The sequence below is a fragment of the Schistocerca americana genome, chromosome 5 (assembly GCF_021461395.2).
Source record: "Schistocerca americana isolate TAMUIC-IGC-003095 chromosome 5, iqSchAmer2.1, whole genome shotgun sequence".
Classification (NCBI taxonomy): Eukaryota; Metazoa; Arthropoda; class Insecta; order Orthoptera; family Acrididae; genus Schistocerca; species Schistocerca americana.
In genome coordinates this window covers 460457660-460484974 of record NC_060123.1, presented here as the reverse complement: position 1 = coordinate 460484974, position 27315 = coordinate 460457660, and the positions used below count along the sequence as shown (strand labels likewise).

Sequence of the window (27315 nt, the reverse complement as noted above, 5' to 3'; positions counted from 1 at the left end):
CCATATAATCTTCAGCATTCTTCTGTAGCACCACATTTTGAAAGCTTCTATTCGCTTCTTGTCCAAATTAGTTATCGTCCATGTTTCACTTCCATACATGGCTATGCTCCATACAAATACTTTCAGAAACGACTTCCTGACACTTAAATCAATACTCGATGTTAACAAATTTCTCTTCTTCAGAAGCACTTTCCTTGCCATTGCCAGTCTACATTTGATATCCTCTCTACTTCGACAATCATCAGTTATTTTGCTCCCAAAATAGCAAAACTCCTTTACTACTTTAAGTGCCTCATTTCCTAATCTAACTCCCTCAGCATCACCCGACTTAATTCGACTACATTCCATTATCCTTGTTTTGCATTTGTTGATGTTCATCTTATACTCTCCTTTCATGACACTGTCCATTCTGTTCAAATGCTCTTCTAAGTCCTTTGCTGTCTCTGACAGAATTACAATGTCATCTGCGAACCTCAAAGTTTTTATTTCTTCTCCATGGATTTTAATACCTACTCCAAATTTTTCTTTTGTTTCCTTCACTGCTTGCTCAGTATAGAGATTGAATAACATCGGGGATAGGCTACAACCCTGTCACACTCCCTTCCCAACCACTGCTTCCCTTTCGTGCCCCTCGACTCTTATAACTGCCATCTGGTTTCTGTACAAATTGTAAATAGCCTTTTGCTCCCTGTATTTTACCCCTGCCACCTTTAGAATTTGAAAGAGAGTATTCCAGTCAACATTGTCAAAAGCTTTCTCCAAGTCTACAAATGCCAGAAACGTAGGTTTGCCTTTCCTTAATCTAGCTTCTGAAATAAGTCGTAGGGTCAGTATTGCCTCACGTGTTCCAATATTTCTACGGAATCCAAACTAATCTTCCCCGAGGTCAGCTTCTACCAGTTTTTCCATTCACCTGTAAAGAATACGCGTTAGTATTTTGCATCCGTGACTTATTAAACTGATTGTTCGGTAATTTTCACATCTGTCAGCACCTGCCTTCTTTGGGATTGGAATTATTATATTCTTCTTGAAGTCTGAGGGTATTTCAACTGTCTCATACATTGTGCTCACCAGATGGTAGAGTTTTGTCAAGACTGTCGGTCCCAAGGCCGTCAGTAGTTCCAATGGAATGTTGTCTACTCCCGGGGCCTTGTTTCGACTCAGGTCTTTCAGTGCTCTGTCAAACTCTTCATGCAGTATCGTATCTCCCATTTCATCTTCATCCACATCCTCTTCCATTTCCATAATATTGTCCTCAAGCACATTGCCCTTGTATAGGCCCTCTATATACTCCCTCCACCTTTCTGCTTTCCCTTCTTTGCTTAGAACTGGGTTTCCATCTGAGCTCTTGATATTCATACAAGTGGATCTCTTTTCTCCAAAGGTCTCTTTAATTTTCCTGTAGGCAGTATCTATCTTACCCCTAGTGAGATAAGCCTCTACATCCTTACATTTATCCTGTAGCCATCCCTGCTTAGCCATTTTGCACTTCCTGTCGATCTCATTTTTGAGATGTTTGTATTCCTTTTTGCCTGCTTCATTTACTGCATTTTTATATTTTCTGCTTTCATCAATTAAATTCAATATTTCTTCTGTTACCCAAGGATTTCTACTAGCCCTCGTCTTCTTACCTACTTGATCCTCTGCTGCCTTCACTACTTCATCCCTCAAAGCTACCCATTCTTCTTCTACTGTATTTCTTTCCCCCATTCCTGTCAATTGTTCCCTTACGCTCTCCCTGAAACTCTGTACAACCTCTGGTTCTTTCAGTTTATCCACGTCCCATCTCTTTATATTCCCACCTTTTTGCAGTTTCTTCAGTTTTAATCTGCAGTTCATAACCAATAGATTGTGATCAGAGTCCACATCTGCCACTGGAAATGTCTTACAATTTAAAATCTGGTTCCTAAATCTCTGTCTTATCATTATATAATCTATCTGAAACCTTTTAGTATCTCCAGGGTTCTTCCATGTATACAACCTTCTTTCATGATTCTTGAACCAAGTGTTAGCTATGATTAAGTTGTGCTCTGTGCAAAATTCTATCAGGCGGCTTCCTCTTTCATTTCTTAGCCCCAATCCATATTCACCTACTACATTTCCTTCTCTCCATTTTCCTACTACTGAATTCCAGTCACCCATGACTATTGAATTTTCATCTCCCTTCACTATCTGAATAATTTCTTTTATTTCATCATACATTTCTTCAATTTCTTCGTCATCTGCAGAGCTAGTTGGCATATAAACTTGTACTACTGTAGTAGGCATGGGCTTCGTGTCTATCTTGGCCACAATAATGTGTTCACTATGCTGTTTGTAGTAGCTTACCTGCACTCCTATTGTTTTATTCATTATTAAACCGACTCCTGCATTACCCCTATTTGATTTTGTATTTATAACCCTGTATTCACCTGACCAGAAGTCTTGTTCCTCCTGCCACCGAACTTCACTCATTCCCACTATAACTAACTTTAACCTATCCATTTCCCTTTTTAAATTTTCTAACCTAACTGCCCGATTCTGAATATTTCTACAAAAAAGTTGGCATGGCACTCCTCTTGTTGACCCCATAATTGTGTATCTACCAACACAGAACAATAAATTGGGCCTAGTTAAAAACCTTGTGAAAGCCATGGACAAAACTTCACATGAATTCATGTACTTGTGAGAGATGTTTCCAACAATTACTGAAGTGAAAGGAAAGGAGGACATTTTTGCAAGACAGAAAATTATAGAATTAATGCCTCATGAATATTTGCTTAATTTGCTGAGTGATGTTGAAAGAGTGGTGTGGCTATCTTTCACAAGCATCTGTGCAAACATTTTAGGCAACTGTAAAACAGAGAGCTATCACAAGATTGTACAAGAGCTACTGGGATAATACTAACATACGGAATGCAGCATATCACTTAAACTACATTTATTGAATAATCATCTGCAGTTTTCTTGGAAAATCTTAGTAGTGTTAGTGACGAACATGGATAACAGTTCCACCAGGTCATTTCTCAAATGGGAAAGTGTTACAAAGGCAAATGAAGTACCTCAAGGTTGTCTCACTACTGCTGGCCCTTATGAAGTGATGTTCCTGAAGCAATTATCAAAGAAAACCATGAAATAAATGTTTCTAGATACGATTCTTCTTCACTTTTTTTAACTCTTATATTACTCATTTAATTATTCATTTATTACATTCTTTAGTGTACCTACAGATTTTTTGCTATTTGCATTTGAAAGTGTTTTTGTGGGAGAATGTTATTTCGCCAGATACATAGGCTGCTGCAAGCATTTGTAAAAACCATTATTACATGAAAATTGAGGCTGGTTCAGAAATTATGAAATAAGATCTGGATTCAGGGGCAATTTATCTTCCGGAATCAGTGTGTATCATTCTCAAAACTGATTTTTTAAAGAGTTTTATTGTGCAGTATACCACATTGATGGAATTTTACATCTGGAAACCCAGTGGTAATACACTGAGTGACTAGCTAAATGACCAGAATGTGGAGTATTTAAAGTTACATAAAAAATGAAATTTAACTATCATTTGATGTAATATACTTACATATTTCAGTGCACAGCTAAATATTTTGTCTGTGAATTCACTTCCATTGTGGGGTCTTTTGCTTGGTTGATCACCCATGTATTTGAGAATATTTGTGAAAGCTATGCATGCAGTATTGGACAGGTCACTGTTGTCAGCCACCTTCTTCAGCAATGCTAGCTTGATAGGCTCTCTGGTGTGGCGCCACAACTCCTCAATACCAACTCTGCGAGCTTCCTTAAGTGTTTGACCTTTTGGTGGTGCCACACTTTGACTTTCCCTGTGGAAAGATACTCTGTATTACAGTATTATGCTTATTGTAACTAAGTCAGTTGTGATGGTGTTGATAAGTCGATTTTCTTTCAGAACCCAAATAACAAACCCACAGATAAGAAAGGAGGCTACTTAAAAAAGCAATCATATACTAATAATCATAATACCATTATTACTCAGTCACCAGGGTCTATTGAACTACATTTTAATACATATTCAATAATTGCTTCACTTACAGAAGTCAATGAAATAAATAAAAATGTAATTAATTAGTTAACAGGTTTCCAGCTTACAAGGTCATCATCATTTTCCACCAAACATATATTTACAAAGGAACATTGTTTATTTGGCCCACATTAATCCAACTTTCCAGTTATCTGGATTTATTTTTTTGTTCCCTTCTACAATCAATGGACCAAGGCGTACTGAAGAACATCAAACATGTACACACAAGATTTTATTTATTTTTTATTTATTTATTTATTTGGTCCTGTTGATTACATATTATACAGCCAGTGTACAAGTAATATAGGACAAGTCAATTGATGCAATTACAGTAGTACATTAACATTTATACATCACATTGCACAGATATTGGTTTATTTTACAAGAACAATTATCTGCATGCAGTATTAAAGCCTGCATTATGCCAAAAACAGTTTAAGTGATTGTTTAAAATAGTAGACTAAGTGACAGTGCATATTTTTATGCTACTGACATATATAAGGCAGTAAATTTTCTTCATGAATGAATACAAGTTTTAACTGCATTCCTTACGAAGAGGTTTAAGTGAATGCTTAAGAGAGTGGGATACATGGGAGTTCACATTTTCTCATAATGAAACAGATAAATTTACATTTTATCACCACATTTTCAGTTAAACTACAAGTAACAGCATCACACTTTATCTTTAAGGGAGTGTTTTTCTTAGGCAGTTTCCCCCACTCTTGTACATCATAACTCATTCATTTTATAGCAAGTTTGTTCGATGAGAAATAATTTTAGTTTCCATTTGAAAACCTGTACATTATTTATTTCCTTTTTCATATTGATGGGGTGCTTATTGAAGACCTTTATACCTGACTCAGTAACTCCCCTATGTACTTCAGAGAGAGATGCAGAGCCTTGAAAATTTTTCACCTGTCTTGTGTCATGGTTGTGGATGTCACAATTTTTCTGTAACAGTTCCCTGTTGTTGGCTACAAATAACATCAGCGAGTATATATACTGACCTGTGATGGTAAGTATCCTGAGAGATTTGAAGAGACCGCTGCAAGATGTCCCATTAGGGACCCCACATATTAGCCTCACTGCTCGTTTTTGTATTCTGAAGACTTTTTCAACACCTGCAGCATTTCCCCAGAAGATTATGCCATAAGAGAGAACAGAATGGAAATATGCAAAGTATGACAGCAACATTATTTCTCTGTCTACTAACTGATGGAGAGCTCTTAGTGCAAAGCACGATGAGCTAAGTTTCTTGACCAGCTGATCAATTTGGTCTTTCCATCTTAGGTGACTGTCTATCTGGATACCTAGGAATTTTGTATGTGTGGTTTCATCAATTTTGTGATTGTTAACATGTATTTCAGAAGCTTTATTTTTTTTATTTTTTGTCAGAAACTGTATCATATTGGTTTTTGAAATACACTCCTGGAAATTGAAATAAGAACACCGTGAATTCATTGTCCCAGGAAGGGGAAACTTTATTGACACATTCCTGGGGTCAGATACATCACATGATCACACTGACAGAACCACAGGCACATAGACACAGGCAACAGAGCATGCACAATGTCGGCACTAGTACAGTGTATATCCACCTTTCGCAGCAATGCAGGCTGCTATTCTCCCATGGAGACGATCGTAGAGATGCTGGATGTAGTCCTGTGGAACGGCTTGCCATGCCATTTCCACCTGGCGCCTCAGTTGGACCAGCGTTCGTGCTGGACGTGCAGACCGCGTGAGACGACGCTTCATCCAGTCCCAAACATGCTCAATGGGGGACAGATCCGGAGATCTTGCTGGCCAGGGTAGTTGACTTACACCTTCTAGAGCACGTTGGGTGGCACGGGATACATGCGGACGTGCATTGTCCTGTTGGAACAGCAAGTTCCCTTGCCGGTCTAGGAATGGTAGAACGATGGGTTCGATGACGGTTTGGATGTACCGTGCACTATTCAGTGTCCCCTCGACGATCACCAGTGGTGTACGGCCAGTGTAGGAGATCACTCCCCACACCATGATGCCGGGTGTTGGCTCTGTGTGCCTCGGTCGTATGCAGTCCTGATTGTGGCGCTCACCTGCACGGCGCCAAACACGCATACGACCATCATTGGCACCAAGGCAGAAGCGACTCTCATCGCTGAAGACGACACGTCTCCATTTGTCCCTCCATTCACGCCTGTCGCGACACCACTGGAGGCGGGCTGCACGATGTTGGGGCGTGAGCGGAAGACGGCCTAACGGTGTGCGGGACCGTAGCCCAGCTTCATGGAGACGGTTGCGAATGGTCCTCGCCGATACCCCAGGAGCAACAGTGTCCCTAATTTGCTGGGAAGTGGCGGTGCGGTCCCCTACGGCACTGCGTAGGATCCTACGGTCTTGGCGTGCATCCGTGCATCGCTGCGGTCCGGTCCCAGGTCAACGGGCATGTGCACCTTCCCCCGACCACTGGCGACAACATCGATGTACTGTGGAGACCTCACACCCCACGTGTTGAGCAATTCGGCGGTACGTCCACCCGGCCTCCCGCATGCCCACTATACGCCCTCGCTCAAAGTCCGTCAACTGCACATACGGTTCACGTCCACGCTGTCACGGCATGCTACCAGTGTTAAAGACTGCGATGGAGCTCTGTATGCCACGGCAAACTGGCTGACACTGACGGCGGCGGTGCACAAATGCTGCGCAGCTAGCGCCATTCGACGGCCAACAACGCGGTTCCTGGTGTGTCCGCTGTGCCGTGCGTGTGATCATTGCTTGTACAGCCCTCTCGCAGTGTCCGGAGCAAGTATGGTGGGTCTGACACACCGGTGTCAATGTGTTCTTTTTTCCATTTCCAGGAGTGTATTTAAGGTTAGGCTATTTGCAGTGAACCATTTGTGCACTTGAGTAGAGACTGTCATGGCTGTATCCTGCATTGTTGAGTTGGGTCCTTTTACGAGGATACTTGTATCGTCAGCAAACCTTACTATTTTTGCTCTGTTGTTAATTGTGATTGGTAGATCATTAATGTAGATCAGGAAAATTAATGGCCCAAGAATTGAGCCCTGTGGGACTCCATACTTTATATTTCCCCAGTCTGATATTAATGCTGTTCCTGTCCCCCTTAAGACAACCCTTTGCTTCCTGTTCTGTAAGTATGATTCTAACCAAGACAAAGGTTTGTCTTTAATGCCATAATGTGGAAGCTTTTTTATGAGTGTGTTGTGATCTACACAATCAAATGCCTTGGCAAGGTCACAAAATATCCCTACTGGATACCTTTTGTAATTTAGATCACCTATAATTTCATGTGTTAGGTTAAATATAGCTTTGTCTGTGGAGGAGCCCTTACGAAAGCCGAACTGTGTAGGAGGCAGTAAGCCATTTTGTGTAGTGTGACTACAAATCCTATCATACACTATTCTCTCAAATACCTTTGAGAATACTGGCAGCAGGGAGATGCGCCGATAGTTGGATATTTCATCCCTTGCTCCACTTTTGTGGATTGGCATCACTACTGCATGTTTTAACTGGGAACACACCAGTTTCCATAAATTGGTTACACAAATAGCACAATATATAACTGATTAAGTCTGCACATGATTTTAGAATCCTACTTGATATGCCATCGTATCCACAGGAATCTGAGTTTTTGAGTAATTTTATAGTTTTTTCAATTTCTTTAGGTGTTGTACTTCTGAAATGAAGTGCTACTTTAGATGTTATTTGCATGTGGTTAAGTAGTTCAATAGCATCTGTGTGAGCCTGTTTATTATGGTTCACTGATTTTTCAGCTACAGAGAGAAAAAAATTGTTGAAATCTGAGGCTGCAGCTTTGTGTTTATTATTGTCAGGTTTTATGTTCCTATTTGTCTCACTTTTTATGATGTGCCATATGGTTTTTATTTTATTGTTTGAATTGCTAATTTTTTTCACATAGTGCAACTGTTTGGCCTTCTTGATTGCACTTGTTAGAATTTTACAGTATTTCTTGTAATGTAACTTTACTGCTGGGTCTGTACTAGTCCTCTGTTGTATATTCGGATCTCTCTTTTTGTTACATGATATTTTTATGCCAGTAGTTAGCTATTCTTTCCTTTTACTACAGGTTTGTTTTATTTTGATCTGTCTTTGGGGGAAAGAAGCTTCAAAATGTTTAAGGAATAAGTTCAGGAATGAGTTGAACTTCTTATTCACTGTGCCAGCCTGATATACTTCCTCCCATTGTTCACGGCATAAACTATTTCTGAACAAGCAAGTAGATTCAGCATTTATTGATCTAACATGTTTAACTTGGTTACAATGGCCACGTGTTGTTTTTCTGCTGGCAGGTTTTAGGGTTGTCATTTGACCGTCGTGATCAGACAGACCATTTGTTACTGCCCGTGTCATCAGTTCATTGTAATTTGTGGGATCTAGGAACAGATTATCAATCAGGTAGCTGCAGGATAAATTAATTGAGCAAGAGGGAGAAGTTGGTGTGATGTCTGTATTGAAATTGGTAAATATCAAAGATGTGATTTTTATGATTGCATATTCTTGGGATCAAGTTACGGAACTACCGATTCTGAAGTCATGGAAAACAGTACGGAGTGCACATTGTCATTTCACTTCTGAAGTTTGTGAAGTTGTCAACTCCCCTGAATTCCTGATTGTTCAAGTGTAGGTTATAGTGATGTAGATGACTGGTTGCACAGCGGCAGTGATGCTAGATACAGCATGATAACCGATGATGAAATTTCTATTGCCTCTTGTTGTACTACGGAGAACGACAGTTACAGTGAAGTGGACAATGCAAGTGGTGTTTCAAGGGAAGAAATAATGCATGATGTGGTGGCAATGGCACACCGAGAAAAACTAATGGTTTGTCTAGAATGTCAGCTAGAAATAGCTCCAGCTACTGAAACATCTACACAGTCCTGCTACTTCAAACACTACCGAAGCTTGAAACAGAAGAAACTTACACTCTATTTCAGTAAATAAACGTGAATACACCACAGTAGCTATAGAGTTTAAGGGCAAAAGGTTTGCATATTTGCAGCACACATTAGAATTATTGAATTTAGTAGACTCTTTCCAGATTATGTGGATTTTTGATAATCTGGATCGTGTCCAGTTTCGCCTAATCTGGATAAACAAGGTTCTTCAATATAGATAAAAGTTTGTGTTCAAGAACTACAATATCTAAGAAATAGAATTCAGCACTAAATACATAATTTAAAGAAACAGTTAGAAGATGAAATTGAAACAGAAGTAGAATTGAGAAAATAATGGTGGAGATGATCTGACAAATGTACTGCCATAAGAGGGAAGGATAAGGCCTCTCTCATCAGCAGTAACTATAAATATTTTAACTCCAACTGCAAGGATAGCTGTTCCTGAAGTGAAACTACAACAGAAAAAAAAACACAGAAAAAGACTACCAACCACATGAGAGTAACAGGCACAGAAAATGACACAAGTCTATCAAATGGAATCAGTGCTCTCTTCATCCAGCAAAATAAAAGAAAGTTTGGTTGAAAATTGGTACAAATATGACAGACTGGCCTAATAATATATTTCAAAATGCTATGCATAAAAATGTGTTTTCCAGGCCACATACCTCAGGTTCTGTTGGTGACAGAAAAGTAGATTTGAGTGTACTGAATAGCCATTGGGCTAGGAACCATTTGTATACCCAATAGAAGGATCATCTTACTGCAGCTATCCTACAGTAGGCTTACAGGGTCAAAGTTTGAATACGATACATTTCCTCCAGCTTAGGCAAATAGAGGAAATCAGTTGGTTCTTTTTGCATGAAATGTGGTCTGTGGTGCCCCTTAAGAGGCCTATGATTTAGTTTATGGGTGGTTTTTGAGAAAATCCAAAAAAGTGTTTTTCACCACTTTTTTCCATCAGCACTAGATATCTAAATAAATAACAGCAGCAAAGTGCTCAAATTATAATAACATATTCTCCAGGCATTTACGTAGAAGTGCCATCTTCCCATTTTCAAAAATTTTGATCTGTTATCAAAAAACATCCCAAAAAAATGATTTTTGGGTACCAAAACCAAGCTGCGGATTCCAAGACAGCTATGTTTATTTTTATCATATATGTTCCTAAGATCCCAATCACAAGCAACTTTGAACATTTTCATGATACCTTTATCTGTTCCCAAGATACAGAGGCCCAGAGCTACCCTAGTTGTACACATAAAATCCAGTGTGAGGTGAAAACATAGTTTGTAAATAGACACAGCACAGAGATAGTGTCTCCATTATCATCAGAAGGGTTATGAGAAGTCCATGTTGCAGAACTGAAGCCCATGCAAAATTTTTGTGTACTTAAAATCTGGTCTGATGTGTAAAATTAGTTTTGTGTTATTTCAATTCCATGAAAGTAAATTACCATTTTACTGACCCATAGAGTTCTTTTCATACACCTGACATGTGCAGCTGCAGCAGGGAAAAGAAGAGAACTGTGGAAAAATGCTCCTACTGGAGCACAGAAAAAGTGAATATTCTTCTGTTTAAAAGACACTGAAAGAAAAGTGGGGTACCAGCTGCCTCATTCTACCTACCTCAGCACCTTTAAGAATTTTCCCAATAATTTTGGCATGAAAATGTATTACCACTTCTTATATGCTGACAGAGGAGACAGCAGCACTGGGAAAGAGATGGTAAAGTAATAAATACTGGAAGACAGTAGACAGTGGCTGTGATATAGAAAAACAACAAAGTAATAAATACTGGAAGACAGTACACAGTGCTAGTGATATAGAAAGAGCAAAGGAGACAATGATGGTGTGAGAGAAAGAGGGACAAATTAGCCGTGGAACACAGTTGACAATGACAGAACAGTGCTAGGAAAAGTGTGAAGGAGATAGTACCTGTGGCAGTGGAATAAAGAGAAGAAGAAAGAGGAAATGGGTGAGAGCCAGTGACAGAGAGACGGAGCCTATGAAAACGACAATGAGGACAGTGTGACAGCGACAGTGACAGTGAGGAGTGGTAGAAGCAGTGGGAAGGAATGGATGAGATAGTAGCAGTAAGAGACAGTGTTAGTGAGAGGAGACACTAGTAGCAGGACAGAACAGAGGAGACTGTGTGAGCTGAATGAGTGAGTGAGAATGTGCAAGTGGGAGTGGGAGTGAATGAGTATAAGTGGGTTACAGCGATGGACTAGTAGGTGTCGACGGACCAGTGGATGTGAGCGAGCTACAGTTAGGGGTGCTCATGGGATTGAGAGGTGGGTTTCATGTAACGTGAATATGCTTGCAAGCCAAAATTTTGGGGAAAACTTTTAATGGTGCTCAGGATGGTAAAACGAGGCAGCTGATGCCCCAATTTTCAGTCAGAGTCTTTTAAACAGGAGTATATTCCCCTTTTTTGTGCTCCAATTGGTGTATTTTTCCACTGATTTTACTATTCATTAATTGTGTTGGAGTATCTGTATAACTCAAACTATATAGATGAAATTTCCTTTTTCCTTCTCATCCCATATGGTAAGCCTCCCCTGGCCCACCGTTCTGGGTGACTTTCCCAAAATCTACCCCTTTTCCTAGACCTCTCAAATCCTTTTCCTTCACCTCTCTTCCTTTCCCTTCAACTCTTCTGCCTGAAGCAGGAGCCACTGGCTCTGAAAGCTTGCCAATCACAACAGTCTTTTCTGTGTGTGTTCTGCCACTGCTTGGTGAGTAGATTTTTTATCTATCCAATCAAATAACTTTATCAAACTATAAAGAGTTGTGTGTGCCCCTTCACACATAATTTTCCATTGAATCAGTCATGAAGTGGAGCCAAAGATAACTAATGACTAAATAATTAGTTGGTGGTCATACCATACAGCATAATATTCAGTAGCCGCATCAAAGTTGGTACATGACATTCATCTGTCAGTCTTGGAACAGTAAATACCAATTTTATGACTTAAATAGAAAGTGGCCTGTCTTTCTTCCACAGAGATATGATGCAAAGGGTCGACAGCAGAAGCAACATGGTGATGGACAAGGCTATTACAAGGGTGTGATGGGCTGCTGAATATCACTGTGGGAGGGAGGGAATAATGAAGGAGGTACACTTCTCCTTTCAGAGCACCATTCACAAGGTGAACTGCCACTACCAAACAGTAGCCAAGAGTCAACTGGAGCACTTTGATCAACACCCACCCACCCTCTCCTTGACAACAGCTCCTTTAAATTGTGCAGTTGATTCTGCCCCGTTAGTAATGATTGAAACTTGGCATTCAGGTTGCACAATGTAGGGAAGTTTAAAATTTGTCACTGTGTTGACCACCCATCTTACACCAGCAAAATGTGTGTTATTCTCCGAATATAGGTGGTTTTGAAAGCCCATGCCACAGTACGGGTCTACATTGACTCTACAACCAGATTTGGAAGTGAAACAAGCAGCTCCATGTTTTCATGGGCTTACATGAAGCTGTTTGGTCTTTTTGACATATTGCACACAAGTCAATTAAATAGTGCTGAAGTCAGTAGACGAAAGCTGATTCACACCATACATGAGAAGTACCTGGAGAGATATGTTGGAGAAAACTGACTGACAGTTTCTGAAAAATGTATTCCTTCATTTGTAGAAATCCAGGTAAAAGTAGAATCCAAGCATTCTATCCAGCTGATCAATTTCCTGGAATTTCTGAATATGGGTTTACACTTCATAATATTTCCCCTTAACTATCATCCAGTATCATCAACCAGTGTCATTTCAAGTATTTATGGCTAGCTAAACACAATGATACATGGCAATCAACAATGACTTGGATTTATATCTAGTATAAGATAAGAGTAAATCATTATTTGGAAGCATCCTAGCCAACAGTTGTTACAGTTTGTTGTTGAAAACATCATCTCCAGAAGGCTTGGTATCATGGACCAAGAATCACAAATCACCACAATACTCATCCTTGAAACATGACAGCTTACTACAATGTTGAGGCTATCCTGCAACTATGCTACTTGATTAAAAGTATTTGGATGCTTGTCAGTGAACATTAATATGGGGTGTGTCCATCCTTTGCCTTTCTTACAATGACATCTTGAACTCTTCTGGGGACACTTTTAACAATGTGTCGGAATGCCTGTGGAAGAATCACAGCCCATTTCTCCTCAAAAGCTGAAATAACTGCATTTACGTTAGGATTCTGTGTGTGTGTGTGTGTGTGTGTGTGTGTGTGTGTGTGTGTGTGTGTGTGTGTGTGTGTGTGTATTGCGTTCAGGTTGGGATTCTGTATATATGCGTGTGTGTGTGTGTGTGTGTGTGTGTGTGTGTGTGTGTGTGTGTGTGTGTGTGTGTGTGTCTATGATTTTTACTTTCCATGCTGCCCTCCAATACTAAATTGGTGATCCCTTGATGCCTCAGAACATATCCTACCAACTGATCCCTTCTTCTAGTCAAGTTGTGCCACAAATTCCTCTTTTCCCCAATTCTATTCAGCACTTTCTTATTAGTTATGTGATCTACCTATCTAATCTTCAGCATTCTTCTGTAGCACCACATTTTGAAAGCTCCTATTCTCTTCTTGTCTAAACTATTTATCGTCCATGTTTCACTTCCATACACGGCTAAATTTCACACAAATACTTCCAGAAAAGACTTCCTGACACTTAAATCTATACTTGAAGTTAACAAATTTCTATTCTCCAGAAATGGTTTCTTTAACATAGCCAGTCTACATTTTATATCCTCTCTACATCGATCATCATCAGTTATTTTTCTCCCGAAATAGCAAAACTCATCTACTACTTTAAGTGTCTCATTTCCTAATCTAACTCCCTCAGCATCACCTGATTTAATTCGACTACATTCCATTATTCTTGTTTTGCTTTTGTTGATGTTCATCTTATATCATCCTTTCAAGACACTGTCCATTCCGTTCAACTGCCCTTCCAGGTCCTTTGCTGTCTCTGACAGAATTAGAATATCATTGGCAAACCTCAAAGGTTTTATTTCTTCTCCATGAATTTTAATTCCTACTCCATATTTTTCTTTTGTTTCCTTTACTGCTTGCTCAATATACAGATTGAATAATTGCCACAGTATAAAGCATAATTCATTACTCCAAACCATTTGTTTCCAGTCATCCACTGCCCAGTGGCATTGCTCTTTACACCACCATAAGTATCAGTTAGGACTGACTACACAGGAATGTGTGGCTGATGATGAGCTGCTCAACCATTGTACCACATTCTTTTAAACTCCCTACATACAGTCACTGTGCTACCTGGACTTCCGGCAGCATCCTTGCGCTGATTTCAAGGTACTTTTTACAGTTACCCTCCTCAATGGTCAATCATACCGATCCATCATACATGAAGTCTGCCTTTTTTTGGTACAGCTGTGGTAGTTCCTTCGCATTTGCAACTTCACAATCACATCACCAAAAGTCAAATTAGGTAGCTTTAGAAGGGCTGTGAAATGACCCTGATGCAGTTGTTACACAGGTGACAACCAATGACTTGCCCATATTTGAAGTCATGGAGAAGGAGGAGGAGGAGATTAGTGTTTAACGTTCCATCAACAATGAGGTCATTTGAGACAGAGCACAAGCTCAGATTAGGGATGGATGGGGGAGGAACTTCGCTGTGCCATTTCGAAGGAATAAAGTCACTGAGCTTTTGTATTCTGTACTTATTACTTATCTAGTGACAACACAATACTCCCCACCTACTTCTATACTGGCAGGTCTGCCTCTTGTGACATCTACTGGTCAATTCCACATTACATAAGGATGTCCAGTTAAACATGGTAAAAGAACTACACTATCTCGTCAAAAGTATGATCAATACTGTAGTTGTCCTACCATGCTTGATCTCATTTGGCCAAAGTTACAGTAATGCAGCAACACAAAAACTGACCTCATTCAACTGTCATACTGAAGGCAGCATTGCAAGGTGTACATTATATCCTTGGTGGAAGATATTTCATATAAAACTGAATGTGCTCTGCAAAATGTACCTGGAAATGTGTGGAGTGATTCAAACAGCCTAAAATGGATTAGTAGCACCAAACACACTAAAAACCCATAGAAATACTTTACATGAGGCATGGTCAGCTGTTACTAAATACAAGTAGGGGCACTTCTTACTAAAATCAGCCAACTGGCAATGAATTGTGCAAAATTGTTGTTAACCAACCAGTGAAAATTTAATCATTTCACATTATTGATTTCCTTCTAATCCTCCTCCTCCTCCTCCTCCTCCTAAAATTTCCCTCAATATGGGGGTATTTTTCTGTGTCCATGCATACATTTATTTGTTGATTTCAGGCAGTAAATTTATAAGTTATTTGTTATATTTCATCTAATTGCTACTTCTACAACTCAGTGTTCACAAATATCTCAGGAATTTTGCAATATAAACTACCTGACAAAAATAGTGAAGCATCCAGAAGGGGAGGAGGAAACATAAGGAAACTTTACAGATTGAGAGGGTATGTGATGTTTTCACAGTGATTATAATACGAAATTTATAAAGAACTTGGCAGTAAGAGCCTATTTAACAGTATGACGTCACACACAATCTAGCCTGGATGCATGCACTGATTCAGTTGGGGTGTGTGTTATAAAGCCATTATATTCTCTCTTCAGCCAAGCTGGCCCACAATTGTTGTAAATGGCCCTTGATTTTCTAGATACTGGCACTGGGATGGAGTTGTCATCTGGCATCATCCCATTCATGTTCTATCAGCAACAGATCTATGGGTCTTATTGGGCATCATAATACACACAGTTCATAGATGTATGTTTCATGTACGGATGAGTATTGCCTTGTTGGAAAAAGGCAACATGATACTGTCCCATGAGAACACAGGATGTTTGTCACATACTGTTGTGCCAGCAGACTTATCTCAATCACTATTCACTGTGACCGTAAGTACTACCCAACAGCTCCTGACACCAGAATACCAGGAATAACACTGCTGCACCTCTCCAAAACATTGGAAGAATGGGAACTCTTCTAGGACAGTGCCATACTCATAAAAATGGCCGTATGGGGTAGTGCAGAATGAGTATGCCTGCCCTCACATTTCCATGCAGTCCAATATCCAGTCACTGTTACATCCAAATGCTCCACAAGTCCTTATATTGCACAACTCAACTAGCTGGGCATATGAAGATCCACAGTAAGGCCCTTTTCAATCTCTGTCAGGTGCTGATAATACTGTCTCTCATGAATAGTGGCATCTCCATGCCCTTCCATATCCTACCAGGCCTGGTACAGACATTAGACACAAAAAACACTTATCCACTCTGATGGCCATTCTACCTGTCACAGAGAATTGCAACTTCAATCAATTACATTCCCTCTGATGACGTGTATGTGTACGAAGTTATGTTGATGCCTGACCATTTCGTCAGGCATTGTGTAGACTAATATCTATGTTCACATATACAGCTTTTTCTCTATTTTGTTAGATTATATCTGTGATAGTGATGGAGCTACAAATAGTTCTTGTTTCTCACATTGTATATACTACATATTTATCATGAGACAATATACAGTTAAATAAACTTATATAAATGAAGGAAATAAAATGCACTGACATATCAGTAAATGTGCACAGAATTTTTCTTTATGTATTAAACTTCTGGAAGACAATTGGTTTTCCATTATTCCATATGCTTGGTTATGTAGTCTATTGCAAAAAAATTGGTCACCATACCTGAAATGATCTTTTGCGAACTCTTTCAGCACATACATGCGCTGACGAGTAACTGTATTAATCCGAAACTGTTGCTCTTTCATGCGCAGAACGGGATCTTTCTCAAATATAGCCTGTTCTCATTTAAAAAAAAAAAAAAAAAAAAAAAAAAAAAAAAAAAAAAAAAAAAAAAAAAAAAAAAAAAAAAAAAAAAAAAATTAAGGACTCTATGTTAGTAACAAAATATTTTCAAAACATGACATGCATATCAGTCACATTAAGGAACAATTCAAACATAATTAATGTTAGTTGTAAACTTTGTTCATATTATTAAAAACAGAATTGTTAGTAACATAGGAAACTGAAGTAGCTCAGAAAAGGTGAGGCTGACACTAAACGGAATACCCAAGAGATGCTTTCACAGTTGTTATTAGTGAGTCTAGATGGTATATTACATGAAAACATAGATTTTGTCTTTTGAACAGCATACTGTTAGAGTAGAATAAAAGAAAAGGAATGTGTGGAAAAGTGTAATAGAAAATGAAGAATCACTAAGAAGCAAGGTGATTGGAGACATTTCTAATATTTGGTTTAGGTCAGATATGCCTTTAGTTCCATGGATCCACAGTGAAGAGATCACCAATAATATGGAATATGTCATGAAATAACAAAGAAAGGTAAAGTTGTCATCAACATGAAGATTGGTTTGAACATACAGTGGTTTACTAGGCATTCTTCAGCTGAAAGTTGTATGTCAGTGTGTTCCCCAACTCTTGATCTAACTTACCCAGGCAATTATAGGCAGACCTGCAGCTTACGGTAATGTGGGCTCTGAACCATTGCAATTTGGCATTGTTGATTAACAAAAATTGTCAGAGATGAAAGTGGCAGATAAAAATCCCAGGACTGATAGGGGCTCAATGTTTGGATTTGTAGTCTGCTACTTTATCACTGAGGCACATAGCCATGCACGATACATATTTACAAAAGAAGGGGAATATGATAATGTTACTTTTACAGATCACAAGTGAAATGGTCCACATGGATGTGAAATCAATAAAAAGTCTTAAACAAATTTGTGTTCAAGAGGTGACAACAGTCTGTCAAAAAATATGTAAATGCAAAACACATTAAAGCGCATGGCCTGTGATATGTTTAACGTACGGAAGTTTGCTTCAACAGGTATCAGTTTTTTTCATTTTAAGTTGTAGCATTCAGTTTGTCACAAAATTCAGATAAATTATTACAGATTTTGAAATAGGGAGTGCATAGATAATATATTATGTGTGAAATAAAACATGGAAAATCCAGGATGGAATGTAACAATATGATGAAAAGGATAGTTGCTACTTACATTACAGTGGAGATGCTGAATTGCAGAAAGTCACAACAAAAAGACTGTCTGAAAGTTAGCTTTCAGCCAATAAAGCCTTTGTCAAAAATAGTCAGACACAACCATCCCCCCCCCCTCCCACACACAGACACACACACACACACACACACACACACACACACACACACACAAAGAGCCAGAGTCTGGCTCCAGCTGCCAAACTATCCATTTCATTATATTGCTATTATATGTGAATACCGTCTAATCAAAAAGAAAAAATAACCATTAGTAAATTTGTAAATAAATATAGGATAGGAGCATTACAAAATAACTATTTTATTTTACAAAATTAATTTTCATAATTTTATGTTAATTTAGCAAGTACACAAAAATCTTAAAATCAACAAAAACATGGAAAGGATAGATTGCTACTCACCATGTGCAGGAGACACTGTGTGAAAGACAGGTACAGTGAAAAAGACTGCTAAAATGTTTAAGCTTTTGGAAGAAGGACTTTGAATGCTAAACATTCTAGCAGTCAGTAGGTCCTCAGTGTCGTGAGTAGTAATCTATCATTTTTTGTTCCATCCTGGACTTCCTACTCTTTAAAAGTAACAAGTATTATTTTATATTTACTTGAATAAATGTTTGTGTAGTATTTTCTTTGAATTCTATTCTCTTTCACTTGGTGTCATGAATTTTTGGCAGAGCTTGGCAAGCAGTGATTCAGGTGTTCTCAGTCATCCAGGATGGTGAAGTATTCTAACATATGAACAGTCAGCACAACTGTGTGATGGCTGGTGATGTGAACAGATTGAAAAGTGAGTAAGATAGTAAAAGTTAATTCAAATGTTTGAGTTGGGGCAAAAAAAAAATCCTGATCCACACAAAGTTCTCACAGCAAAAATTAACCCACAAATTTTCTGCAGATAATGGATGAACTATGTTCAATAATCAATAAGAGGATCCAAAGTGACTGAAGAATGAACGAATGGCGAATCCACATGTAAGTGGCAGGTTGTTAGAGATCTATGTCCCACCACAGAACATGGGGGTTAGTTCTGTAAAGCAGAACAGGCAGTGATCTGTGGTAGATCAGACTGCAGAGTGCAGTGCTGGTGCAGGCACACATGTTTCAGAGCACACCATTCAGTGCAGATTGTTGAACAGGGGCCTCTGCAGTATGTGATCCCATGTTTTCCCATGCTGATCCAACAACATTGTTAATTATGACTGCAGTGGTCACAGGCTCAATGGAAATCTGTCTCCAGGTCCGATGAATCACATTTCTTCTTACACCAAGTCCTGGATACAACATGACCCAGGCGAACAGCTGCTCAAAACATGTACTATGCCAGGCTGGAGGGGGCTGTATTCTGGTATGAGGAACTTCCACCCAGGTTTCCATGGGATGTGTTGTAGTAATCAAAGGCCACATATGCATCCATACATGCTTGGTGACTTCCCCAAAGATGATGACTTCTTCCAGCAGGATAACTATTTGTGTCACAAGACAGGAATCATGATACAGTGGTTTGAGAAGTGTGATAGTGTTGTCCACAAAATTTGATTCATTTGAACCCAGTGAATCAATAATGATGACTTCTTCCAGCAGGATAACTATTTGTGTCACAAGACAGGAATCATGATACAGTGGTTTGAGAAGTGTGATAGTGTTGTCCACAAAATTTGATTCATTTGAACCCAGTGAATCAATAATGGGACATATCAGGTACCATCATGACACACACAAACTGCCGGACCATAACACAGGAACTGTGTGACCTCTGCATAGACATCTGGTGTCATATACCTCCAGAAATCTACCAAACACATCTCAAATCCTTGCAATGTGGAATCTCTGACATATTCCATTTCAAAGGTGAACCAACACGCTTTTATACATTAACTGGTTCTACTAAGAAATTTGCCAATGGTGTTGGGAGAGTTGGCCATGAATAAATCTTTTAGGTTTGTTCCTCTTAAACTGAACTTCATCAGGGGCTAAAGTTTTTATGATTGCTAGCAGTTTATTTAATACATTATTCTTAATTCTACTACTGATTTCATGAACTCAGCAGATCACAGAATGCATCAGTAGCCTGTAATTTATTGTCTATGGCATTAAGTACATTCCTGCTGTAAGTGTAAGTAGCCTTCTCAATACTGGAACACTTTAGAAATCCATATTGTGGTTTTCACAATCTATAAATGATTGTTAGATGACTAAAAAGGCACTTGTATAATGCCTTTCCTAAAATATTTGATAGCCTTGATCAAAGCTAAATTAGACAGATATTTGATGGTATTTCTTTGTCTTCTCACTCACACACATGATTGACTTCAGCACGTTTCAGCCAGTTGCAAAATGTTCCAATAATAAACATCTGGTTACACTAGTAACTTAATACATTACGAAACTCAGAAGGCCACTCTGTAATTAACTTTGAACTATGGAAAATCTAATATGGAACATTGACAATGTTATGAAAAGAACAGATTACTTACCATATAGTGGAGATGCTGAGTTGCAGACAGGCACAACAAAAAGACTGCTAACCAAGTACACATTCAGCCAAAAGGCTTGTTTCTGAATGAGACAATATATACACGCACAAATACACACAAATACAGCTCACGCATTCATGACTGCTGTCTCTGGCTTCTGAGGCTGGACTGCAACCAACAGCACATGATGGGAGAAGCAATCTGGGTGGTGGGGGTAAAGAGGAGGCTGGAACAGGGAGAGAGAGGGATAGTAGGGTAGGGAAAGAGAACAGTAAAGTGCTGCATCTGGGAGCATACAGGGATGAGGTGGGAGATGGTAGGGTAGCTAGGTGCAATCATGTTGTTAGACAAAGGTTGGGGGAGGGTGGAGAAGGAGAGAAGGAGAAAGACGATGGGTGTGTCTGTGGAATAGAAGGATGTGTAGCTCTGGAGTGGGAACAGGGAAGGGTATAGGTGGGTGAAGGACAGTGTCTAACAAAGGTTGAAGCCAAGAAGGTTATGGGAACATAGGTGATATTACAGGGAAGTTCCCACTTGCATAATTCAGAAACACTGGTGTTGGTAGGGAGGATCCAGATGGCACAGGCCATGAAGCACCCATTGAAAAGAAGAATGTTGTGTTGGGCAGTGTGCTCAGCAACTTGATGGTCCAACAGTTTCTTGGCCACAATTTGTCAGTGTCCATTTGTGCGGTCCGACAGCTTCTTGGTTGCCATGTAGAATGCAGCACAGTGGTTGCAGCTTAGCTTGTAGATCATATGGCTGGTTTCACAAGTTGCCATGCCTTTGATAGAACAGATGATGCTTGTGACCAAACTGGAGTAGATGATGGGAGGATATATGGGATCAGTCTTGCATCTAGATCTATTACAGGGATATAAGCCATGAGGTAAAGGGTTGGGAACAACAGTTGCATAGTGATGGATGAGGATATTGTGCAGGTTCAGTGGGCTGCAGAATGCCCCTGTGGGAGAAGTGGGAAGGATTGTAGGTAGGATATTCCTCATTTCAGGGCAAGATAAGTGGTAGTCAAAACTCTGGCAGAGAATGTGATGCAGTTGCTCCAGTCCTGAGAGGTACTGAGTCACTAGGGGAATGCTCCTCTGTTGCCAGATGGTGGGACTGTTAGAGATGGTGAATGACTGGAGAAACTCTCCATGCCCTGAAATGAGGACTGTCGCACCCACAGTCTTACCCACCCCTCCCACAGTGGTACTCCATCACTCACTGAACTATATTCTCATCCATCCCTACACAACCCCTGCTCCCAACCCCTTGCCTCATGGCTCATATCCCTGTCATAGATCTAGATGTAAGACCTGTCCCATACACCCTCCCACCACCACCACTCACCCCAACACGGTCACAGCATCACCTAACCCATCAAAGGCAGGGCTACCTGTGAAACTAGTAATGTGATCTACAAGCTAAGCTGCAACCACTGTGCAGTATTCTACATGAGCATGACAACCAACAAGCTGTCTGTCTGTCTGAATGGCCACCGACACACTGTGACCTAGAAACGGTTGGAACACGCATTTTTGATGACTGCTTCACAGCCTGTGGCATCTGGATCCTTCCTACCAACACCAGCTTTTTTCTGAAATACGTATGTGAGAACTCGCCCTGCAATATAACCTACATTCCTGTAACTCTTCATTAGTCACTGCCCTTCACTCACCTATCCCCTTCTGTGTTCCCACTCCAGCATTACATATGCTTCTATTCCACCCCCACCCTCTGTCTAACGTCCCTAACCTCCTGACTGCCCGACTACACCTAACTGCCCTACCCTCTCCCCACTTCATCCCTGCACGACCCCACAAGCAGCTCCTTTACTGTCCCCCGCTTCTACCAAGCTATCCCCTCCCCCCTCCTCCCATCCCCATCCCAGCCTCCTCCGTACTCCCACAATCCAGACTGCTTATCCCATCATGAGCTGTTGCTTGCAGTCTGGCCTTGGCAGCTAGAGACAGTGGTTATGTGTGTGTGAGTAGTGTTTGGATGAGAGTGTGTGTGTGTGTATGTGTGTGTGTGTTTAATTCAGAGGAAGGCCTTTTGGCTGAAAGATTACTTGTTTAGCAGTCTTTTTGTTGTACCTGTGTGTGACTCAACATCTGCACTATATGGTGAGTAGCAATCCACAACTACAATATTTGTTTTATTTTAAAGATTTAATGGTAGATATCACTCCTTCTGGTGAAGTGAGGGTCATGTTCATATTACTGAAGGCATTTGTAATGGTTGATCTTAGATATTTCATGACAACAACTACTGAACCTGACATTTCATCTTTCCAGTAACAGCTATGAAATACTTGTTAAAATGTTTTGCAACAATGCACATGAAACAGATGTTATGTAATTTACTGACTCTTGAGTATTGCTAAATCACTCAAGGACTCTTACCAGCAGGATTAATTGTGGTGATAGAAAAATCAAAAATTTTATTTTTTCATTTCACATGATTGAGGATGTGTAGAGATGCTCATCCAAAGCAAATAAGATGCTACAAGAGAGGTGTTGTGCAACATGAAAAGAATTGTTGCTCATATTTTGAGTATTTTCTTTCCAAGAAGAATCTTCTCACATATATCACATACAGTGACCACAACTATAAAATCAGAGAAATTCAACATACAGAGGGTTATGAAAAGTCATTCGCTTTGTGCACCTTTTCTGAATGGAATGGAGGGAGTAAAAATAATGGAACATGAGGCACCCTCTTTCACAAACTGTAAACTGGCTTAATGAGAACAAGTTAAATGTTTACAGTAAATGAATTCCATGTTACATATAGGAACAATGTTTTATTCTCATTCTTTACCTTCTTGGTCATAATATGATTTTTTCCTCCTTTTTGTTTCTTGTTTGTTGTTTGAATTTCTTTTTCCTTACTCTTGTATTTTTTCCTCTTGTGCTTATTTTTTTCCTATATTCTCAGTCGCACAATTCAGTATAGCGAAGGAAGATGATGTGCAGCTATTTTTCAAAATAGAGAGCTACATAAAAAAAAACTACTGGCACCAACACATTCCCAGATTTCATAAAATTTATATTTTACTTGATTTTATTTCATCACACTCTTCTTGTCAAATACTGTAACTTCAGCTTTTCTAACAGCCACTGTTCTATTACAAGTTAACTGCCTTTTATCATATTGCACACCATCGATTCTTATAAAATTCCAATTACCTTCATTCACTGGCATCTTTTTCATCCTGGATCTTTTTCATTATTTCCCTAATGCAATTTTTGTGCATTTCTTAGTGCAACTATTCACAGGGGTTAGTTCTTATCTCTGGTTAATTTGCCAGTTCATGGATTCCTAATGAAATTACGGTACTGGGAGATTGTTGTAACACTCCTAGCTCTTTACGAACAGAAACTGTCCACAGTCAGGTTATCGGAAGATGCTGCAGAAATTCAGAACTGTGTTATTGGTATTGCAACTGTCTAACTTAATCATAGTTAGGTTTCCATAGTTCTGTCTTATGTCTTTGCCATCAATGGGCAAAGATATATCAATGACAATGGATATCATAGGTTTAGCAGTTTCACCGTAAGTGGTGGTAATTATGCCACACGACGACTGGCCATGTAAGTTGGATACCTATGGAACTATGACAATGGCAAAATAACAGGCCACAGAGCAGGCACAAGTCAGTTTCTCTTCTGGCACTGACCTGTAGCTGATTACCAGCTATGCTATGCCACCATCTTCTCACTACCACTCCCACTGGAACTCTGTTACAAAAGTGCTACATTCCATTGAACTATGCCAAATTTGTCATGTGGCTTTGACTCTGTTGGCAGTGTTTCACTACAGAGGATAGATGCTGAACATTTCCTCATGATATTTGTACTGTTGTGGCCTACATTATGTAGAAATATCTGATATTGTTCATGTTATTATCAAGAGTCATTCAATATTGTGACAGACACATAACTTCTGAAACGTTAAGTGTATGTCCCTGCTACTTAACTTATTTTCTGGTGGATCTTGATTTTTACCTGATTACAAGTTTCTGGTGATTTAAGTTTTATTGATGTCTGATGGCTACTAAATACTGTAGCCATAAAAATGTTAATTTGTTTGCTGTAGGTTACAGCATGTCTGTAAATTACTTCAAGCTACTTCTGGGATGGTCCCTTTGGAAAGGAAATGATTAATATCCTTATCTGCTCCAAAAAGCTTGTGCTCCATCTCTAATGACCATGTCATCCTTGGAACATTATATCCTATCTTCCTTCCTTCCTTTCTTCTTTCCATAACACATGAACCTTAATTGTGAGACATCCCACATCATTTAGAGGCTGAAATTAAAACTACATTCAGTTTATTATGGGTTATCACTATTTTACAATTGGGTACAAATGTTCAAAAAAAGAGTGTATACTGATAATGCATAATACTCATTTGCCAGATTGTGCTCTGTGATACAAAACCATACTCTTGGTGCCTGCTTCATCATTACAGGCAACTTATATACTTCCCACAAGCTGTACCATAAACCTTCAAGAATGGTAACTTATTCTATGGCATGATCTTGACAAATACTGCCCACCTGGTCCCAATTGTTCCTTTTGTTGTCTACCTGTTTTTCACTTCTTTGGCTCCTTCTCTCCTCATCCCTATCAAAGTGTCTGGCCATTCAGATTTCTGCTCTCATTGCAGGTGGGTCCCTCTCATCCTGGGGTCTGAGTGAAATGTCCTTCCTTTTCACCTTCCCCAAGCTACCACTCTCTTCCTTCCAATGAAGCAACTGTTAGTTCCTAAAGCTAGGTTATGGGTCACTTTTACTTTTATACATCTCCGTCAGCAGCATTACATGTTTCACTTACTGAAGATAAGCACTGGACAGAAATTTTGTCTCATAATTTATTAGTTTTCTTGACTGAATGTTTCTTTTGATAGTAAAAACCTGATATGTCAGGCATTTGAATATAGACACTAACTATCCCACAAAAACCTACCCACAAAGTTTTAAGGAGCAGTATTAATTGAGGAATCCAGGAATACACTATGGCATCTATATCCTTCTCCTATGGCAAGACAAAGATCAAATTATATTATTTACAGCATGCAAAATACATTTAAGCCATCATTCTGCCTATGCTTCAAAAGCAAATTGAATGGTTGGTATCCCAATATGTGGTACAATGGGAAGTACCCTCTGTCATGTACTTCAAAGTGATTTGTAGAGTATAGATGTAGATAATGCTTTGTGGAATAATAAAAAATAACTAAAGTGAGTTAAAAGTTGCTTAACACTCACCACAATATTTGGAGCTGGCCTAACTACTGCAGGGAGCACATAAATCACTTCTGTAGGGAAATGACCCCTCTGTCCAGTCCTGGCATTGATTCCATTTCCCCACGAAGAGTTCATTATTTTATCACCATCAAACTCCTCTTCAAGAATCAAAAGATCTCCCCTCTTCAGTATTAGGAAAGAAGATCCCGAATCTTCAACAACAGAAAAACATAGAAAATGAGACCAATTTTTATTGGCTAACTTTAATTTTGAACAAATACAGACATCAAAAAACGTATTACTTTTGAATACACTGTGGGAGTATGCAGTGATCAATGTTATTATAAATATTTACTATCAAAAACAGTCTTGATCACAAATTATTTATTCCTGTGACTGGTTTCGACCACAACTGTGCTCAACTTCACACTAATGAGTAAGAACCTTTTTCTAGTGGTAAATCACTACTTTACCATCAGAAGGAGGTTCTTACTCATTAAGTCTGAAGATGACCACAGTTGTGGTCGAAACCAGTCACTGGAATAAATAATTCGTGATCAAGACTGTTTTTGATAGTAAATATCAAAAAAATGTGTTAAATAAATGGAAAATTCTGAGATTTCAGGTTTCTAGAACCTGATGTACAAGAAAATTCAAATCCAGAGAGAAGGAGTTGCATTCTGTCACAGAAAGGGAACAACTAAGCCATGGTTCAAAAGGTAGATTGACCATAGGCATGTTTATTAATTTCTGTAGTGCAACTCCGTAGCAGAGTCATGGAAGAAAGGCAATGCCCTCATTTATGTAAACACTGCTATTTGGAGCCTTACTTTTCTTGGGCTCCTGAGTATCAGATAGACTTTTTCTCACTTGAGGCTGAATAGAAAAATACCAAGTGTCCTGTCATACCTGTGTAATGTGTGTTTCATTACCTCTGTTATGAAAGTGCAATGGAATATTTTTGGACTGGTAAAACTGGATGTGTTTGATACTATGTTGGTGTGAGTGGATGTCTGAGGAAACAATCTCTGTAAATCATTTGTAGTCTGTTTCAAACAAACAGTATTAGGTTATGGGCCCAGGCCACATGTGAACTACTGCAAAATATTTGTTTTTGCTAGTGAGTAAATTATTGTAAAATAACATGAACTTGCCCATAGATTTTTCATTTGATGAAAATGGCAGCCAGCATTGATGATTACAAAATACAAGTGAATAAACTCAAAGCACCTGACGACAGGACAAACTGGAAATGGCACATCTCAATGCTGTTGTGGGGATATGCACTTGAACACATTCTTAACAGTACATTCAAGTGTCCTGAAGTGGTTGAAGATGTGACAGTGGAAAAAAAAAATGCATCACATCAGCAGTGGCTGAAAGAAGATGAAAAAGTGGAAAGTTTATTAGCAGGTACACTAAGAAAATCCATTGCTGAGCTCATGTTGACATGAGTCCACACGTGAAATTTGGGATAAGTTACATGCACAATTCGAACACAACAGTATGCAATGACTGAACACATTGAAGAAATCATTCTTTCACGTTCAGCGTG

The 27315-nt window shown here is 39.2% G+C and overlaps 1 protein-coding gene across 1 annotated transcript in view; it reads right to left on the bottom strand.

The window, feature by feature from the left end:
- Positions 1-27315, bottom strand: part of LOC124616139 (myosin-VIIa-like) — a 388269-nt gene that overhangs the window by 81710 nt on the left and 279244 nt on the right. Inside the window, exons 29-31 of the mRNA XM_047144413.1 lie at positions 25782-25972; positions 16684-16796; positions 3563-3821 (exon numbers count right to left, since the gene is read on the bottom strand). Coding sequence (XP_047000369.1) covers positions 3563-3821; positions 16684-16796; positions 25782-25972 — 563 coding nt within the window. The remainder of the gene's footprint in view (positions 1-3562; positions 3822-16683; positions 16797-25781; positions 25973-27315) is intronic.